Source organism: Oryctolagus cuniculus, chromosome 6, assembly GCF_051225735.1.
Source record: "Oryctolagus cuniculus isolate XC-2025 breed Fujian yellow rabbit chromosome 6, ASM5122573v1, whole genome shotgun sequence".
NCBI classification, from domain to species: domain Eukaryota; kingdom Metazoa; phylum Chordata; class Mammalia; order Lagomorpha; family Leporidae; genus Oryctolagus; species Oryctolagus cuniculus.
The window spans coordinates 63,672,974-63,689,240 of NC_142872.1; the positions used below are offsets into that span (position 1 = coordinate 63,672,974).

General features: G+C 45.0%; 1 protein-coding gene across 1 annotated transcript in view; it reads left to right on the top strand.

Moving 5' to 3' along the window:
• SIMC1 (SUMO interacting motifs containing 1) overlaps window positions 1-16,267 on the top strand; it is an 85,448-nt gene that overhangs the window by 35,193 nt on the left and 33,988 nt on the right. The window contains exons 2-4 of the mRNA XM_017341586.4: window positions 9,482-10,996; window positions 11,632-11,864; window positions 12,910-12,979. Of these exons, the coding sequence (XP_017197075.4) occupies window positions 9,482-10,996; window positions 11,632-11,864; window positions 12,910-12,979 (1,818 nt within the window). The remainder of the gene's footprint in view (window positions 1-9,481; window positions 10,997-11,631; window positions 11,865-12,909; window positions 12,980-16,267) is intronic.

Consider the following 16,267-nt stretch of genomic DNA (forward strand, 5'->3'; position numbering starts at 1 on the left):
AGGGGCAACCGGGACAGAATCCGGCGCCCTGACCGGGACTAGAACCCGGTGTGCCGGCGCCGCTAGGCGGAGGATTAGCCTAGTGAGCCGCGGCGCCGGCCAAAACCACTCCATTTCAAGGTGGGGAGGAAGGGGAGATGGAGTGCAATTGAACAGAACCTGAGAAATATGTAGAACAATACCAATCAATGCAACTTAGGTCTAATTAAAGTCTCAGAGGTTAGTTATAGGTTGTAGAAAAGGCTTTAAGAAATAATGCCTGAAAGAAAATGCCCGAAATATCCTGTTTTGATGGGAAAAAATTTACATACAGAGCCAAGAAGTAAAGCAGACTCAAAGCCAGATAAACACAAAGAAAACCATACCTTAACTATCAAGAGGAAAAGGATATAGGGAACAACAGTGCAATGAATATCTGACATCTTATCAGACACTGTACAGGCCAAAGACAAGACTGACATATTCAATGATGGAAGTCTTTCAGCCAAGAATTCTGCTTCTGGCACAATTATTCTTCAAAAATAAGAAAAAAAAGACATTTTTAGATCAACAGACTGAAAGAATTTTTCACTGGTAGACTTACACTACAAGAAAGTTAAGCTTTGGGGATCTTCCATCTGCTGGTGTACGCCCCAGATAGCAGCAATGGCCAGGGCTGGGCCAGGCCAAAGCCAGGAGCCTGGAACTCCATCCAGGTCTCCTACATGAATGGCATGAGCCTAAGTACTTGGACCATCTTGCTCTGCCTTCCCAGGTGCATTATCAGGGAACAGGATCAGAAATGGTGCAACCAGAACTCAAACCAGAACTCATGGGATGCCGGCATCACAGGCAGCTTAACCTGCTGTGCCTCAATGCCAGATACTGGTTCCTGTATTTTCACTTTAAGTAATCTAGTATGTTTCTAAGCACACTGGAATAAATTGAATTTATATACTGTAGTCTCAAGAACAACCACTAAAAATATACTTAAAAAGTTATATAGTTAGAAAGCCAATAAAGGAATTAAGAAGAGAGATAGCTAGAAACTCAGTAGAGGAATTAAAATAGAATGTCCAGATAAATACGATTAGCATGAAGGGAGATGGGAAAGGAGGGTCAGAGAAGCAATGAACAGGTAGGACAAGTGGGAAGCAGTGTGATTGTAGACACAAAAGCAAACATGTTGGGACAGGGGTTGAGGCACCTCTGGTTGGACCACCACTTGAGATTCCCACATCCCAGGCTGAATTTCCAGTTTGTGTCCTAGCTCCTCTTCTTTCAATACAACTTTCTGTTAGTGCATCTTGGGAAGCAGAAGATGGTGACTTGGTGGGATATCCAGGTGGAGTTCTGGGCTCCTGGTTTTCGGCTTGGCCCAGCTGTGGCTGTTGCAGGCATTTGGAGAGTGAACCAGTGGATAGAAGATCTGGCTGGCTGGCTGGCTGGCTCTCTCTGTCAATTAGATGAAAATAAATAAGCTTTTATTTTAAAAAGCAAACATGTCAATAGTTAAGTATAAGTGAATGAAAATTCTAATTAAAAGGCAGATCATCAGACTTGACAAAAAAAAAGTGTGTACTATCTGCATGAGATGTTTCATCCATATGCAAGATAACTTGAAATACAAAGACAGAAAAACACTGAAAGTTAACAGATAGAAGGAAAATATACCATGCAAATATGTATGTGTAAAATTTTGGAGAACCTTTATTATTGCCAGAAAAAACAGACATCAGTACAAGGAGGCATAGCTGGAAACTTAAGAGAGATGCTTCCTAATGATAAAAGAGCTAATACATTAGGAATATGTAACAATTATAAGTGTAAATACATCTAATAAGCAGTTTCTGAATGAGGCCAAAACCAAGCTGAATTGCAAAGGAAAATAATCAAAGCCACACTCATAGTACTGCTCTCTCAGTAGTTGATACCACATTGAATCCCTCCAAAATTAAATAAGATCTAAAAAATACTATCAGCCACCACGACCTAACTGCTATTTATAGAACTATAACCAACAGCTGCAGAAGGAAGTGCACAGGAAGATTCACCATGTGTAAGGATGTAAAACAAGTCTCACTGTATTTCAAAGGATTAAAATCTTAACAGCATTTTCTGATTTTGATGAAAGAATTTGAACTTCATGTTCATAAAGTAACTTCGTGTTAAAAATTGTGGGATAGGCCAGTGTTATGGGTATGTGATGTTGACGTCCCATATGGGCACTGGTTCATGCCCCGGCTGCTCCACTTCAGATCCAGCTCCCTGCTAATAGCTTGAGAAAAGCAGAAGCAGATGACCCAAGTTTGGGCCTAGCCACCTACATGGGAGACCCGGATGAAACTCCTGCCTTCAGCCTGGACGAGCACTGGCTATTGCAGCCATCTGGGGAGTGAACCAGCAGATGGAAGATAATCTCTCCCTCTCTCTCTATCTCTCTCTGTCTCTCTCTAACTCTGGCTTTCAAAACAAATTAACAAATCTTTAAAAAAAAAAATGTGGGATGAAGACAAAGCAGTACTTACAGTGAAAGTTTTAGCTTAAAATGCTAGTGTTAGCCGGTGCTGTGGCTCAATAGGCTAATCCTCTGCCTGCGGTGCCAGCACACCGGGTTCTAGTCCAGTCGGGGCGCCAGATTCTGTCCCGGTTGCTCCTCTTCCAGGCCAGCTCTCTGCTGTGGCCTGGGAGTGCAGTGCTTGGGCCCTGCAACTGCATGGGAGACCTGGCTTCGGATCAGCGCAGTGCGCCGGCCGCAGCGCCAGCCGCGGCGGCCATTGGAGGGTGAACCAACGGCAAAGGAAGACCTTTCTCTCTGTCTCTCTCTCACTGTCCACTCTGCCTGTCAAAAAAAAAAAAAAAAAAAAAAAAAAAAAAAAAAACAAGCAGGCGCCACGGCTCACTAGGCTAATCCTCTGCCTTGCGGCGCCAGCACACCGAGTTCTAGACCCGGTCGGGGTGCCAGATTCTGTCCCTGTTGCCCCTCTTCCAGGCCAGCTCTCTGCTGTGGCTAGGGAGTTCAGTGGAGGATGGCCCAAGTGCTTGGGCCCTGCACCCCATGGGAGACCAGGAGAAGCACCTGGCTCCTGCCATCAGATCAGCGCGGTGCGCCGGCCGCAGCGCGCCAGCCACAGCGGACATTGGAGGATGAACCAACGGCAAAGGAAGACCTTTCTCTCTGTCTCTCTCTCTCTCTCACTATCCACTCTGCCTTTAAAAAAAAAAAAATGCTAGTGTTAGAAAAAAAATCTAGAGACCGGTGCTGTGGCACAGTGGGTTAACACCTTGGCCTGAGGCCCCAGCATCCCATATTGGTGCCAGTTCTAGTCCTGGCTGCACCTCTTCCGATCCAGCTTTCTGCTGAGGCCTGGGAAAGCAGTAGAAGATGGCCCAAGTCCTCGGGCCCCTGCACCCGCATGGGAGACCCGGAGGAAGCTCCTGGCTCCTGGCTTCCAATCGGCACAGCTCCGACCGTTGCAGCCAATTGGGGAGTGAACCATCGGATGGAAGATCTCTCGCTCTCTGCCTCTCCTCTCTCTGTGTAACTCTGACTTTCAAATAAATAAATAAATAAATCTTAAAAAAAGAAAAGAAATCTAAAATTAGTGATCTAAACTTTCAGATTAGGAAGCTAGAAAAAGAAGGGGAAATTAGGGGCCAGCACCTGTGGCGTAGCAGGTAAAGCTTCTGCCTGCAGTGCTGCCATCCTATATGGGCACCCGTTTGAGTCCTGGCTGCTCTACTTCTGATCCAGCTCTCTGCTATGGCCTGGGAAAGCAGTGGAAGATGGCCCAAGCCCCTGCATCCACATGGGGGATCAGCGCAGCTCCAGCTGTTGAGGCCATCAGGGGAGTGAACCAGCAGATGGAAGACCTTTCTCTCTCTCTCTCTCTCTGCCTCTGCCTCTCTGTAGCTCGGCCTTTCAAATAAATAAATAAATCTTTAAAAAAGGAGGGGGATTAAATCCAAAGTAGAAGGAAGGGAATAATAAAGAATAGATGAAAATGAAAAACTGGTTCCTTGAAAAGATGAATAAAATAAATAAACTAACTGATCAGGGGCAAAAAAAAATGTAGAAGATAGAAGTTACTAATACTTGGAATTAAAAAATAAGAATTGGGAGTAAATAATTCTATATACACAGTATTGCATTAAAAAGCATTAAATAATTTTATGCCGATAAACTTGATGATTTAAGTGAAACGGACAAATTCCTGGAAAAAGTCACAAAAATTAAAGAAAAGAAAAATATTTAAGCCCTATGTATACTAAGGAAATTGAATTTATAATATTTATTTGTAACTTTACTATAGCGCAAATTTCTGGTATAACCAGCTTCACTGGTAAACTCTGCCAAACATTCAAGAAAGCACATTCCAACACAACCTAAACAGAAGGATGGGAATAGTTCTCATGTCATTTTATGAGGTCAGTTTTATTCTGATGGCAAATCAGAGAAGGAAATTATAAGAGTAGAAAACAACATGCAAAAATTCATTCTAGCCAAGTGAAATTTTCCCGGGAATGCAAGGTTAATTTAATGTTAGAAAATCAATCAATATAAATTTAGACAGTACTAGAAGAAAGGAAGAAATCATGGTTGATTCAACAGGTACATAAAAAGCATTTGACAAAATTGAACAACCATTCCCAATTAAAACTCTCAGTAAACTGGAAACAAGAGAACTTCTCCAACCTCATAAAGGGCGTCCATGAAAACCCGTAGCTAACATTAGACTTGATGGAAGTCTGAAATACTTTTTTTTAATTCAAAAATAAGGTAAGAATGTCTGCACTCAACAGTTCTATTCAGAATTACACTGGATGCCTTAGCCACTGTGAGAAGGTAGAGAGAGAGAGGAAGAAAGAGAGAGAGAGAAAGGGAGAGGAAGGAAGGAAGGGAAGAAGGAAGGAAGGGAGGGAGGAAAGGAAGGAAAACAAATTGGAAAGCAAGAAGGAAAACTTACTGTGAAGAAGCGGCAAGAATGACCACCAGACCAACCAAAGCCCACATGCTGATGCATCCCTGAAGCATTAAGGGCAAACCACAGGTTGTTGGCTAAACCTGCTCCTCCAAAACCAGAACAAGCCTAAAAACACCCCTACAGAGAAGAAAGGGGGTACCCAAAGGGAAAGGGGGAGAAAGGCTGATCCTGGCAAGGATAGCGATAACCCTGCAGGAGATGGAAATGCCAAAACAGAAAAGGCCCAGAAAGCTGAACTTACTGGAGATGCTAAGTGAAATGCATGCATTTTTGAGAGCTGTATACTTTGACATACCATTTTTATCAACTTTTATGGAAATGCAGAACTCTGCTTTACCTGCTTTCCAAGCTCTGTTGTTAACACACAGAACACTTCAGGATCCTCTCCTAGGGAAGGAGCATATGTCACAGACAGAATGTATCTGAAACAGAATCAATGAGGAGGAGAACACCTTTCACTTCTAGTTGTGAAAGACTTTCTCTTGGCTCCCAGGAGGAGTTCCCTGATGCTGACATACATAGCCACCTTGTGGTGCAAAAACCCTAAAGTTTGTTTTTGTGTCTGTCTCTCCCTATCTGCCTTCAGCATAGACTTACCTCCCTTAAGGCCAGAGACTTGTTGGGACCTGACCCCCAAAAAGATCATATACTAGAATTTCAGGCAGTCTGGGCTTGCCCATGACACTATTGAGGTGGCAACCCTCAAAAGAAGCGTGTTTTTTTCTTTTTTTTCTAGATTCTGTGTCTTCACAGTGATAATTCTGCCACTTTCATTTCATTTCCTGGAAATCAGGTCAGCACACGAAAAGTTGTTAAACAAGAAAGCTAAATGTGAAATGTCAACCTTCAATTGAAAAGTTTCCTTTTCTGGGGGCTGGTGCCGTGGCAGAGTAGGTTAATCCTCCGCCTGCAGCGTCAGCATCCCATATGGGCACCGGTTCTGGTCTCGGCTGCTCTACTTCCAATCCAGCTCTCTGCTATGGCCTTGGGAAGCAAGTGAAGATGGTCCAAGTGCTTGGGCCCCTGCACCCACATGGGAGACCCAGAAGAAGCTCCTGGCTCCAGGCTTCAGATCAGCCGTTGCAGCCATTTGGGGAGTGAGCCAACAGATGGAAGACCTTTCTCTCTATCTCTCCCTCTCACTGCCTGTAACTCTACCTCTCAAATAAATAAATAAAATCTTTTAAAAAAAATAAAAGTTTCCTGTTCTGAACATCAAAGATTTTATTAGGTGTATGGTAACTTATCTGATTTTGGTAGTCCATTGAAGGAGAGATTGGAAAGTTATTTTGTACTGTTAATGGTTGTCTGCCCATGTCCTGTTTGTTAAACAATACCATGATTGTTAATGAAAAATATCTTTAATAAAAGTAGATAGTTTGGCTTACAAAGAAAAAAAAACAGAAGACTTTTATTTACAGAATATGACTGTTTATTTAGAAAACCTTAGAAATCTACCAAAAAAAAAGTTTGTTCAAATGAGTATGTGAACTTAACAAGGTCTCAAGATACAGGGTTAATATACATAAATAAATAGTATTTATCTGTACTAACAATAACCAATGAGAAAATGAGGTAAGTGGATTTCTGTTTTCAGTATCATTAAATTCTTGGGGAGAGGAGCAAGCGGGGACATGAGGGAGGGAAGGGTTAATCAAACCTGGGATAAAAACTGATCTGTAATTTTTTAAAGATTTATTTATGTGAAGGGCAGAGTTACATAGAGAGGGAGAGAGAGAGATTTTCCACCATGCACTGGTTCACTCCCCAACAGCCAGGACAGAGCCAAACCAAAGCCAGGAACCTGGAACTCCACCCAGGTATCCCACCTGGGTACAGGGGCCCACGGACTTGTGCCGTCTTCTGCTGCTTCTCCAGGTGCATTAGCTGGCAGCTGAATCAGAAGCAGAGCAGCTAGAACTTGAACCAGTGCCAAAATGGGATTCCAACATCCCAGGCAGAGACTCAGCCCACTGCACCCCAATGCCAGCCCCAATCTGGAAGATATCTATGCTGAGTCTTGAAAACCAAGACATTTCTAAATAATCAAAGAGATAATAGTCACTTCAGGTAAAAGAAAAGACATATGCAAACATTGTACAGATAGATACTTGAGAAAGCAGGGCACGTGTAGAGATCTCTACTAGTTCAGTGTGATTTGATCATGTGAGGAAGAAGAGCAACCAGAGAGGTGAAAAGAAAATGCAAGCCTTATAATGAAGGGTCTTTAAAAAAAAAAAAAAAAGATTTACTTATTTATTTGAAAGTCAGATTTACCCAGAGAGAGAAGGAGAGGCAGAGAGAGAGAAAGGTCTTCCATCCGCTGGTTCACTCCCCAGTTGGCCACAATGGCCGGAGCTGCACTGATTGAAACCAGGAGCCAGGAGCTGCTTTACCTGCTCCGCCACAGCACTGGCCCATGAAGGGCCTTTTAAGCCATACCATGGCATGTCACTTTTATCTTGTAACTCATGTGGAATTGTTAATGGCTTTTAAATGGGAGAGACATGGTAATGTCACATCGTAGCAGCGGCCGTGAGGGAGGAGCTGAGTTCAGACCTTCAGTTGCCTTTTAGCTATCCGTGTGTTCAGTTCCGCTGGTTCTCAGGGTCACCAGCAGCACGGGTGCTGTATGATTTGCTTCCTGAGCGTGAGGTCTCACAGTTCTCCACGCAACTCCTATTCCAGCATGAGGTCCATGACAATTTCTCACTTGACCCCCTAGAATCCTGTGCTGGTTTTTATAAAGATTTATTTATTTTATTTGAAAGTCAGGGTTAAAGAGAGAGAGAGAGAGAGAGAGGTCTTCCATCCACTGGTTCACTACCCAGATGGCCACAACAGCCAAGGCAGAACCAAGCCAAAACCATGATCCAGGAGCTCCATCTGGGTCTCCCACGTGGGTGGCAGAGGTCCAAACACTTGGACCATCTTCTGCTGCTTTTCCTAGGCCACCATTAGGGGGCTGGTTTGGAAAGATACAGCCAGTACGTAAACCAATACCCACATAGGATGCCAGCGTTGCAGGCGTTGGCTTTACCTGCTACACCACAATGCTGGTCCCTTCTGTGCTATTGATAGTGGTAACTATCACATCTACATGAATACTTCAAAATGTTCTTGGCATATGGAATTAAAATATAAATTTATAATGTTATAAAAATTTTTCAAATCCATGCAGTTTTTTCTGTAATGTGCATTTTCCATGAACTTTTTGAAGGCTCTGTTCATATTAAGAGAAATAACATGGGGGGTAAAAAAGAGAGAGGGAAATAACACAGGAGCTTTGGTGGCAGCAGTAGTTTTTGCCAGCCTCAGGACCCTGATGTACCAACAGCAGTGATACCCAACTCAGCGAGAAGACACTCAGAAGAGAGAGCAGTGTTTGGTGGCGTGCGGATTGATTACCTGTGGGTAGTGACTGTGTGAGCTGCCTTCTCAGTTCACCAGGAAGAGAAGTGAAGCTAGGACATTCTCCATGACTTAGTCTAGCTCAGACTTGCACTGTTGCTTTTATGACCCTTATTGTAGTCCATATCTGTTTTCAGGGTGATTACATATTGAATGAAGCTATGCATTCCCAGGCCTTAGAGGGAAATGAGACAGAACTGGGTTTGGATATCTGCTCAGCTACTTAGCTGTTCAGGCCTTATAACTTCACCCTTCTAAACTCTAGTTTCCCTTCTGTGTAAAGGAGATGATAACGCCTTCCCTAAAGGGTCCTTGTGAACATTGAAGATACCAGGTGAAGGCCGGCGCTGCGGCTCACTAGGCTAATCCTCCGCCTTGCGGTGCCAGCACACCGGGTTCTAGTCCCAGTCGGGGCGCTGGATTCTGTCCCGGTTGCCCCTCTTCCAGGCCAGCTCTCTGCTGTGGCCAGGGAGTGCAGTGGAGGATGGCCCAAGTACTTGGGCCCTGCACCCCATGGGAGACCAGGATAAGTACCTGGCTTCTGCCATCAGATCAGCGCGGTGCGCCGGCCGCAGCGTGCTGGCCGCGGTGGCCATTGGCGGGTGAACCAACGGCAAAGGAAGACCTTTCTCTCTGTCTCTCTCTCTCACTGTCCACTCTGCCTGTAAAAAAAAAAAAAAAAAATACCAGGTGAAAGCACTCAACATGTTCTTAGCACATAGGTTCTCTTGTATTACTTTTCCTTCTTATTTAGTTCCTGTTTTTGTTTATCCTTTGCTTTTCCAAACAAAGATTACTTTTTATGTTATAACTTAAGATTGGAGGATCTTCTACGCCTTGGACCAGAAAAGTCTTGCCATGACACTCACACTAGTGAGTGCATGTAACATCTGGATAACTTCAGAAGGTATAGAAACTGACAACTTTGACAGTAGCAAGATGTAGAACAAGAAAATAAACTAATGCTTATGTGTACAAGACTTATAAATTAGTAGTGAAATGGAAAAGTAAGGCAATACTCATCCTTAAAAGCTAAGACTTTAATCTTCTCAGATGAAGCTGACATTCCTTACTTAACGTGTTCTCTTCTCGAAATCCTTCAACAGGACTTCATTGACTTAACCAGAGAGACCAGACCAAGGGCAAAGGATCGCAATGGGCTCTGTGTGATCGACCTAACAAGAAGTGAGGAAGAGAATAGACCTATTGCTACTTTTGACTTGACTTTAGAACCTGTTGCTCCTTCCCAGAAGGAACCAGCAAGTCTTCAGACATGTCCCAGCCTCTCCAGCAAAGAGGTGACAGGAGGACCTGTAGACAGAAGTTCTCAGCCTGCAGCCCAGAGAATCATTAACAGTGATCCTGTGGATTTGGACCTGTTGGAAGAAACCACATTTGAAAGTCCTCTTCCCCTGCTACCATCCATCAGTCAGGACTCTGTTTATCCAGCAGAGCCAAACTGTAGCTCATCCACAGTCAAAGGGGACCTCAGTTTCATGGGAAACCTACAGCTGTCTTCAGATGGGAGTTCCCTCTCCCCAGGAGGCAATAATGGTAATAGTTGCAGCAACAACCAAAGGGCACCCTTGCCATGCCCACAGCAAGATGTGCCTTGCCTACCACAAGCCTTGCCTTGCCCGCTGAGAGCCTTGCCCTGCCCACTGAGGGCTTCACCCTGTCCACCAAGAGCCGCCTCATGCCCACCACGAGCCTTGTCATGCCCATCACAGACTGTGCAGCGCCAGCACCAAGCTTTGCCTCACCCACCTCAAGAAATGCCATGCCCTCCTCATGAAGTGCCATGCCCACAGCAGACTATGCCAGACCCACCTCAAGACGTACTGTGGCATCCTCAGCACTCAGTGAGCCAACCTCAAGATTCGGTGGGCCTGCCTCAAGATATCCCAGGCCCACCTCAAAACGTAACATATCCACAAGATGTAACACACCTTCAAGACATGCCGCAGTCACCAAGAGAGGTACCACAATCGCCAGGAGATGTGCTGCCATCACTGAGAGACCTGCCAGCATCACCAGGCGGTGTGCCAGCATCACCAGGAGGTGCACCAACATCACCAGGAGATGCACTGAAGTCACTAACAGACATACCACCATCACCAGGAGACGTGCCACCGTCACCGGGAGGCATGCCCCCATCACCGAGAGATGCGTCACCGTCACCAGGAGGCATGCCGCTAGCAGATGTGCTGCCTTCCCCTGGAAACGTGATGTGCACATCAGGAGACCTCCCACACCTACCAGGAGACTTGCATCGCTTCCCACCAGGCAGGCCTGACTCTCCCCAGAATGACGTCCAGAACCGGGACACTCCTATGGATATCTCAACTCCATCCTCTTTGAGCTGCTCTTCCAGCCCACCATCTCCACAGTCGGAAATTCCCTTAGAGAAAGTTCCTTGGCTCTCAGTCCCAGAAACCCCAGCCAGAAAAGAGATAGCACGGTCAGAGCCTGCCAACCCCAGGACTGCCCAGGTATATGCACGAACACCACAAGGTGGGCTGTTCAACAAACCATGCCTGCACAGACTGAAGTACTTCTTACGACCTCCAGTACATCACCTCTTCTTCCAGACATTGATTCCAGACAAAGACACAAGAGAGGTGAGCTCATGCATCCTCCCCTAGGGCCCAGGCATCCCTGCTGTAGGCGCAAGATAAGGTTGGCATGGCTGGAGGCCACGCATGAGAGGACAGCCAAGTATTGATGATTGTGCAGATCATTCTGCGGAGAGTAACATCAGAGTTCAGATTTCAGCCCCACACTTAAACTGGCACTGTGCAAGTCCTGCTTGGAGAGGGAGGGAGGGCCAAAGGACAGGAAGCAACTTAAAATCTGCTGCTGTCTGTGAAAACAAGTAGGTTTATTCTCCTAACAACGAAGTGTATTTAACCCCAGTTCCGTATATGATGTAAAATCACAACTGCTCCTAGATTTCTTTTCATCCTCACCCCAGCAATAAATTCAAGCTAGCTCTTGACCCTTGTATTTTCTTTATGCTCTATTTTAACAGATAAAATCATGTTATATGTAGAATTTTGAATTCTTATTTTTTAACTTTAATAAGCTTCTTCCCATATCATCAGGTTTTTTTTAAATAAAGCTTTTGTTTTTTTTGAAAAAAAATTTTAAAACATTTGAAATGCATGAAAAACTTTGCTGCCTTAAACCTGCTCCAGAAACCTCCTGTTATGTTCTGTGGAAATCCATCCTAATTTCTTTCTCTTTATCTCTACAGAACAAGGGTCAAAAATTAGAACCCATCCCTCTTCGAAGACTAAGAATGGTGACAAACACCATTGAAGAAAATTTTCCCCTGGGGACTGTGCAATTTTTGATGGACTTTGTGTCACCCCAGCATTATCCACCCAGAGAAATTGTGGCTCACATCATCCAGAAAATCCTGCTCAGTGGCTCTGAGACTGGCGATGTCCTGAAGGAGGCCTACATGCTCCTCATGAAGATTCAACAGTATGAACCCTCATGGCTGGCTCTCAGCAAAAACCTCTGGGGAACTTGGATTTAGGCCTCTGCTTCCTTGGCCTAAGCTTTATTCAGCTAACTGTTAGGGAGGGTGATTTAATATGTTAGTGTTAGATGGATTGCAACTGGTTAAAGAGAATTTAATGACTTACAGTAATTAGAAACCTGGAAATAACCAAAAATGGTGACCAGGATCCAATTTTCCACTCTGCTTTGATTCTCTTTTTGGGTTCCACGAGGTAGCCTTTAGCCTCAGGCATTTGTGACACTCTCAGTGGGAGAGTATACTTTTTTTTTTTTTTTTGACAGGCAGAGTGGACAGTAATAGAGAGATAGAGAGAAAGGTCTTCCTTTGCCGTTGGTTCATCCTCCAATGGCCGCTGCGGCTGGCACACCGCGCTGATCCGATGGCAGGAGCCAGGTACTTCTCCTGGTCTCCCATGGGGTGCAGGGCCCAAGTACTTGGGCCATCCTCCACTGCACTCCCTGGCCACAGCAGAGAGCTGGCCTGGAAGAGGGGCAACCGGGACAGAATCCGGTGCCCAGACCGGGACTAGAACCTGGTGTGCCGGTGCCGCAAGGCAGAGGATTAGCCTAGTGAGCTGTGGCACCGGCGAGAGTATACTTCTTTTATAGTCACATGAGAGTTCTGAAATGGAGCCTGATGGGATTTAATTGATCTAACCTGGGACATGAACCCATCTTTGAGCCAGTCATTGTGAACCGAAGGGTAGATTAGCTCAAGAAGTCACATGTTTCAAGTAGGGGTGCTGGTAGGTAAAGTTGGCCAGCTAACAATAGAAAAGAGTTGACTTCAAGACAAAACTGGAATACTAATGGTTCCAAAAAAGGGGAGTGGATATGGGTAGTAAAAAACAACAAAGTTTCACTTCACCCAGATCCACATGGTATGGTCCCCGATGGTGGGCAAGAGCCTGGTTAGGGGAGGCTTCATCCTTCTCTCGTCTCCCAGATCCCACCCCTTCTTCCACTAAATTCTCCAAATTTGTAATTGATGTCATTTGACTTTCAGGCTACACCCAGCCAATGCCAAGACAGTGGAGTGGGACTGGAAACTGCTCACCTATGTCATGGAGGAAGAGGTAACCTAACAATTATGAAGGTGTATATTTTGCAGAGGAAATTTTAGCTTTAAAGGAAAGTAACAGCAAATGTGGGAGTAAGGTCTATACCTTTATTCCCTCCTGATCGTTTCATCCTCACAAAAACATTCCTGTTGAAATGATATGTGCTACCTTCCAATTCAAGAGCCAATATATTCACTCATCCTTTACCTTGAGATCTCACTAAAAATACTAGCAAAGGAATAGAGAAAGTTATAAATCCACAGCCATAAAAATAAGGGAAAGAACCATAGATTTGAATGAAGATTTGGAAGACCTAAAGAAAACATAAGAGTGAAATTGTGCAGGAACCCACAGGCTAGAAATACATGTGGGAGAAGCTGCAGCCAAGGAGGAAGGAAATCTCTTTAGAGCACCAAAGAATTTTTTTAAAAATATTTATTTATTTATTTTGAAAGACAGAGTTAGAGAGAGAGAATCTTCCATCTGCTGGTTCACTCCCCAAATGGCCAAAATGGCCAGGTCTGGCCCAGGCCAAAGCCAGGAGCTTCTTCCAGGTCTCCCACGTGGGTGGCAGGGGCCATCTTGTGCTGCTTTTCCAGGTGCATTAGCAGGGAGCTGGATCAGACAGGGAGCAGCCGGAACTCAAACCAGCACCCATGTGGGATACCAGCATTGCAGGAAGTGGCTTAACTTGTTGTGCCACAATGCCAACCCCAGAAGTTTTAAACTCAGCACTAACATACAGTAGGTATTAGGAATCAGATATGGGCTGTAGGCGGGACTCTCTGGAAGATCTGCAGATGAAGCAGTCACCTCGCCATTTGTGAGCATAGTTATTTCAATAGCTAAGTTGCCTGCCCTTCAAGCAAAAAGTCAGAAGATTCGTTTTATAAAGAAATTAAAAGAATCATCACTAGTAGCAAGAGCTGATACAGAAATGGTACTCTGAGAAAAAGTCTTCTACATTTTGACCTTTAAGGATTCCTAAGCTCCATTACCAGCTTTCTGTCTGCTCACCCTAAAGCAATTGGATAAAACAAAGATCACAGCAAAGGCCAGTGTTGTGGCATATTAGGTAAAACTGCAGCCTACAACAATGACATCCCATATAAGTGCCGGTTCCTGTCCCAGCTGCTCCTCTTCAGATCCAGCTCCCTGCTAATGGCCTGGGAAAAGCAGGAGAAGATGGCTCAAGTGTTTGGGCCCCTGCTACCCACGTGGGAGACCCACAGAAAGCTCCTGGCTCCTGGCTTCCGCCTGGTTCAGCCCTGGCTATTGAGAAGTGAACCAGTGAATGGAAACCTCTCTCTCTCTCTCTCTCTCTCTCTCTCTCTCTCTCTCTCTCATTTCTCCAAATTCATAACTCAAATTCATAAATCTTTTTTAAAAAATTTAAAATAAGTAAAAAATAAAACAAAGATCACAATAAATAGCAGGCCTCGGCAGCAGGTAGTCCAGATTGGGGTGAAATAACAGAGGACTTTAAGTAAGAATAATCTGGGAAACATCAGCAGCGTGGCTGACTAGCATGCCCCAGCCCCTTGTTCCCCAACGGAGACACAAAGTTAACAACAACCTATGGGTCAGAATCCCCTTGTGAGACCAGTTCAGAAGCTGCAGTGCCCAGGCCATTACATAACCAAGAAAGTATGTCATTGAAAAAGGAATTTTACATGTCCACGCCTATAATCTGCATGATCAGGTATAACCAAGAGGAAACCTCATGTAATCCAAGTCCTCCCCTGGGACAGAAACAAAAGAGTAAACCATGCATCCAGTATGCCAGCTTGCCTGGTGGCTGCCCGAGGGACTGATGCCTGTCTTCACAGACGGAGAGCACTAACAGGAACAGTTGTATAGCTCCAAAGATGCTGAAAACAGAGGTGAGCACTGCGACACATTAGAACTACAGAAAGGCTTCAGTTCCACAGGTGAGGATGCCAGGGAGAGCAAGAGATTGCTGGCTCCTGAAAAATAAATCCGGACAAGACATTGGGGAAGCTGAGACCGTTAAAGTCACACGCACGGGGCCAGTGTTCTGGCGCAGCAGGGTGCGATGCTGGCATCCCATATGAACACTGTCGCTCCCCCTCTTCGTGGAGGAGCAACACTAAACCCTGCCTAGGCTTCATATCCGAGTCACGGCACCATTATGTCGCTCCCCCTCTTCGTGGAGGAACGACACAGGACCCTGCGCTGTTCTTTCGTCTGCTCGGCCCTCCCCGGGTTTGCTGCTGGTTCTTCCCGGGTTGGCTACTATCCCTTCCACCTCCGTGGAAGGGCAGTTCCCCCTGGCCACATTCCCCACTTCCGCAGGGGAGCGGCACACCGCCGGCCGGCTTTCTCTGGGGGCTGCACAGGTGTTCCTTCAGCTAGATGTTCCCCTTAGATGTTCCCCATAGATGTTCCCCGTGCATGCCATCTCTCTCCTCCTTTATAGTCCTCCTCCGCCAATCCCAACTCGGCTGCCCACACGCCGAGTACGCTGCTCTCCAATCAGGAGCAAGTCCTACAGTTTATTGGTTGAACTGGAGGCAGCTGTGCGGAAGCTGTTTACTTCTCTCCCAGCGCCATATTGTGGGAGAGCAGATGCATAGAATAAGTCTTAATTCCAGTAACTCAGTCCAGTCCGGATTGCTCCCCACAAACACCAGTTCAAGTCCCTTTGGGGAGTGACCCAGCAGGTGGAAGACCGATATCTCTGTGTCTCCCATCTCTCTAACTCTTTCAAGTAAATAAATACATCTTTTTAAAAAAATGATAGCCAAAAGAGCAGGGGTGGCTATATTAATGTCATACAAAAAGACTAAGGTCATAAATATTATGAGACAAAGAAGGGCATTATTTAATAATAAAATGTTTGTTTCACCAAGAAGGTATACCAGTCATAAATACATATTTATGCACCAAACATCCAATCTCCTGGAGAAATAGCAACACAGTAATAGGAGACATCAGTGCCCCACTTTGAATAATAGATAAAACAACCAGAAAAGTATAGGGAAATAGAGAAGTTTAACAACACTGTGGGCCACTTGGACATAGACATATAAGAACAGACCAACCAGCAACAGCAGAACATACATCATTCTCATGTGCACCTAGAACTTTCTCCCCATGGACCTCATACTGGACCACAAAACAAGATTTACAAGGAATAAAAAGGCTGATACTATACTAAATATCTTTTCCAATGACAATGGAATGAAAATAGAAATCAATAGCAGAAGGAAAACTAGAAAACTGGCAAATTTGGAGGAACTAAACTCACTCTTATGGGTCAGAGAAGAATTGACATGAAAA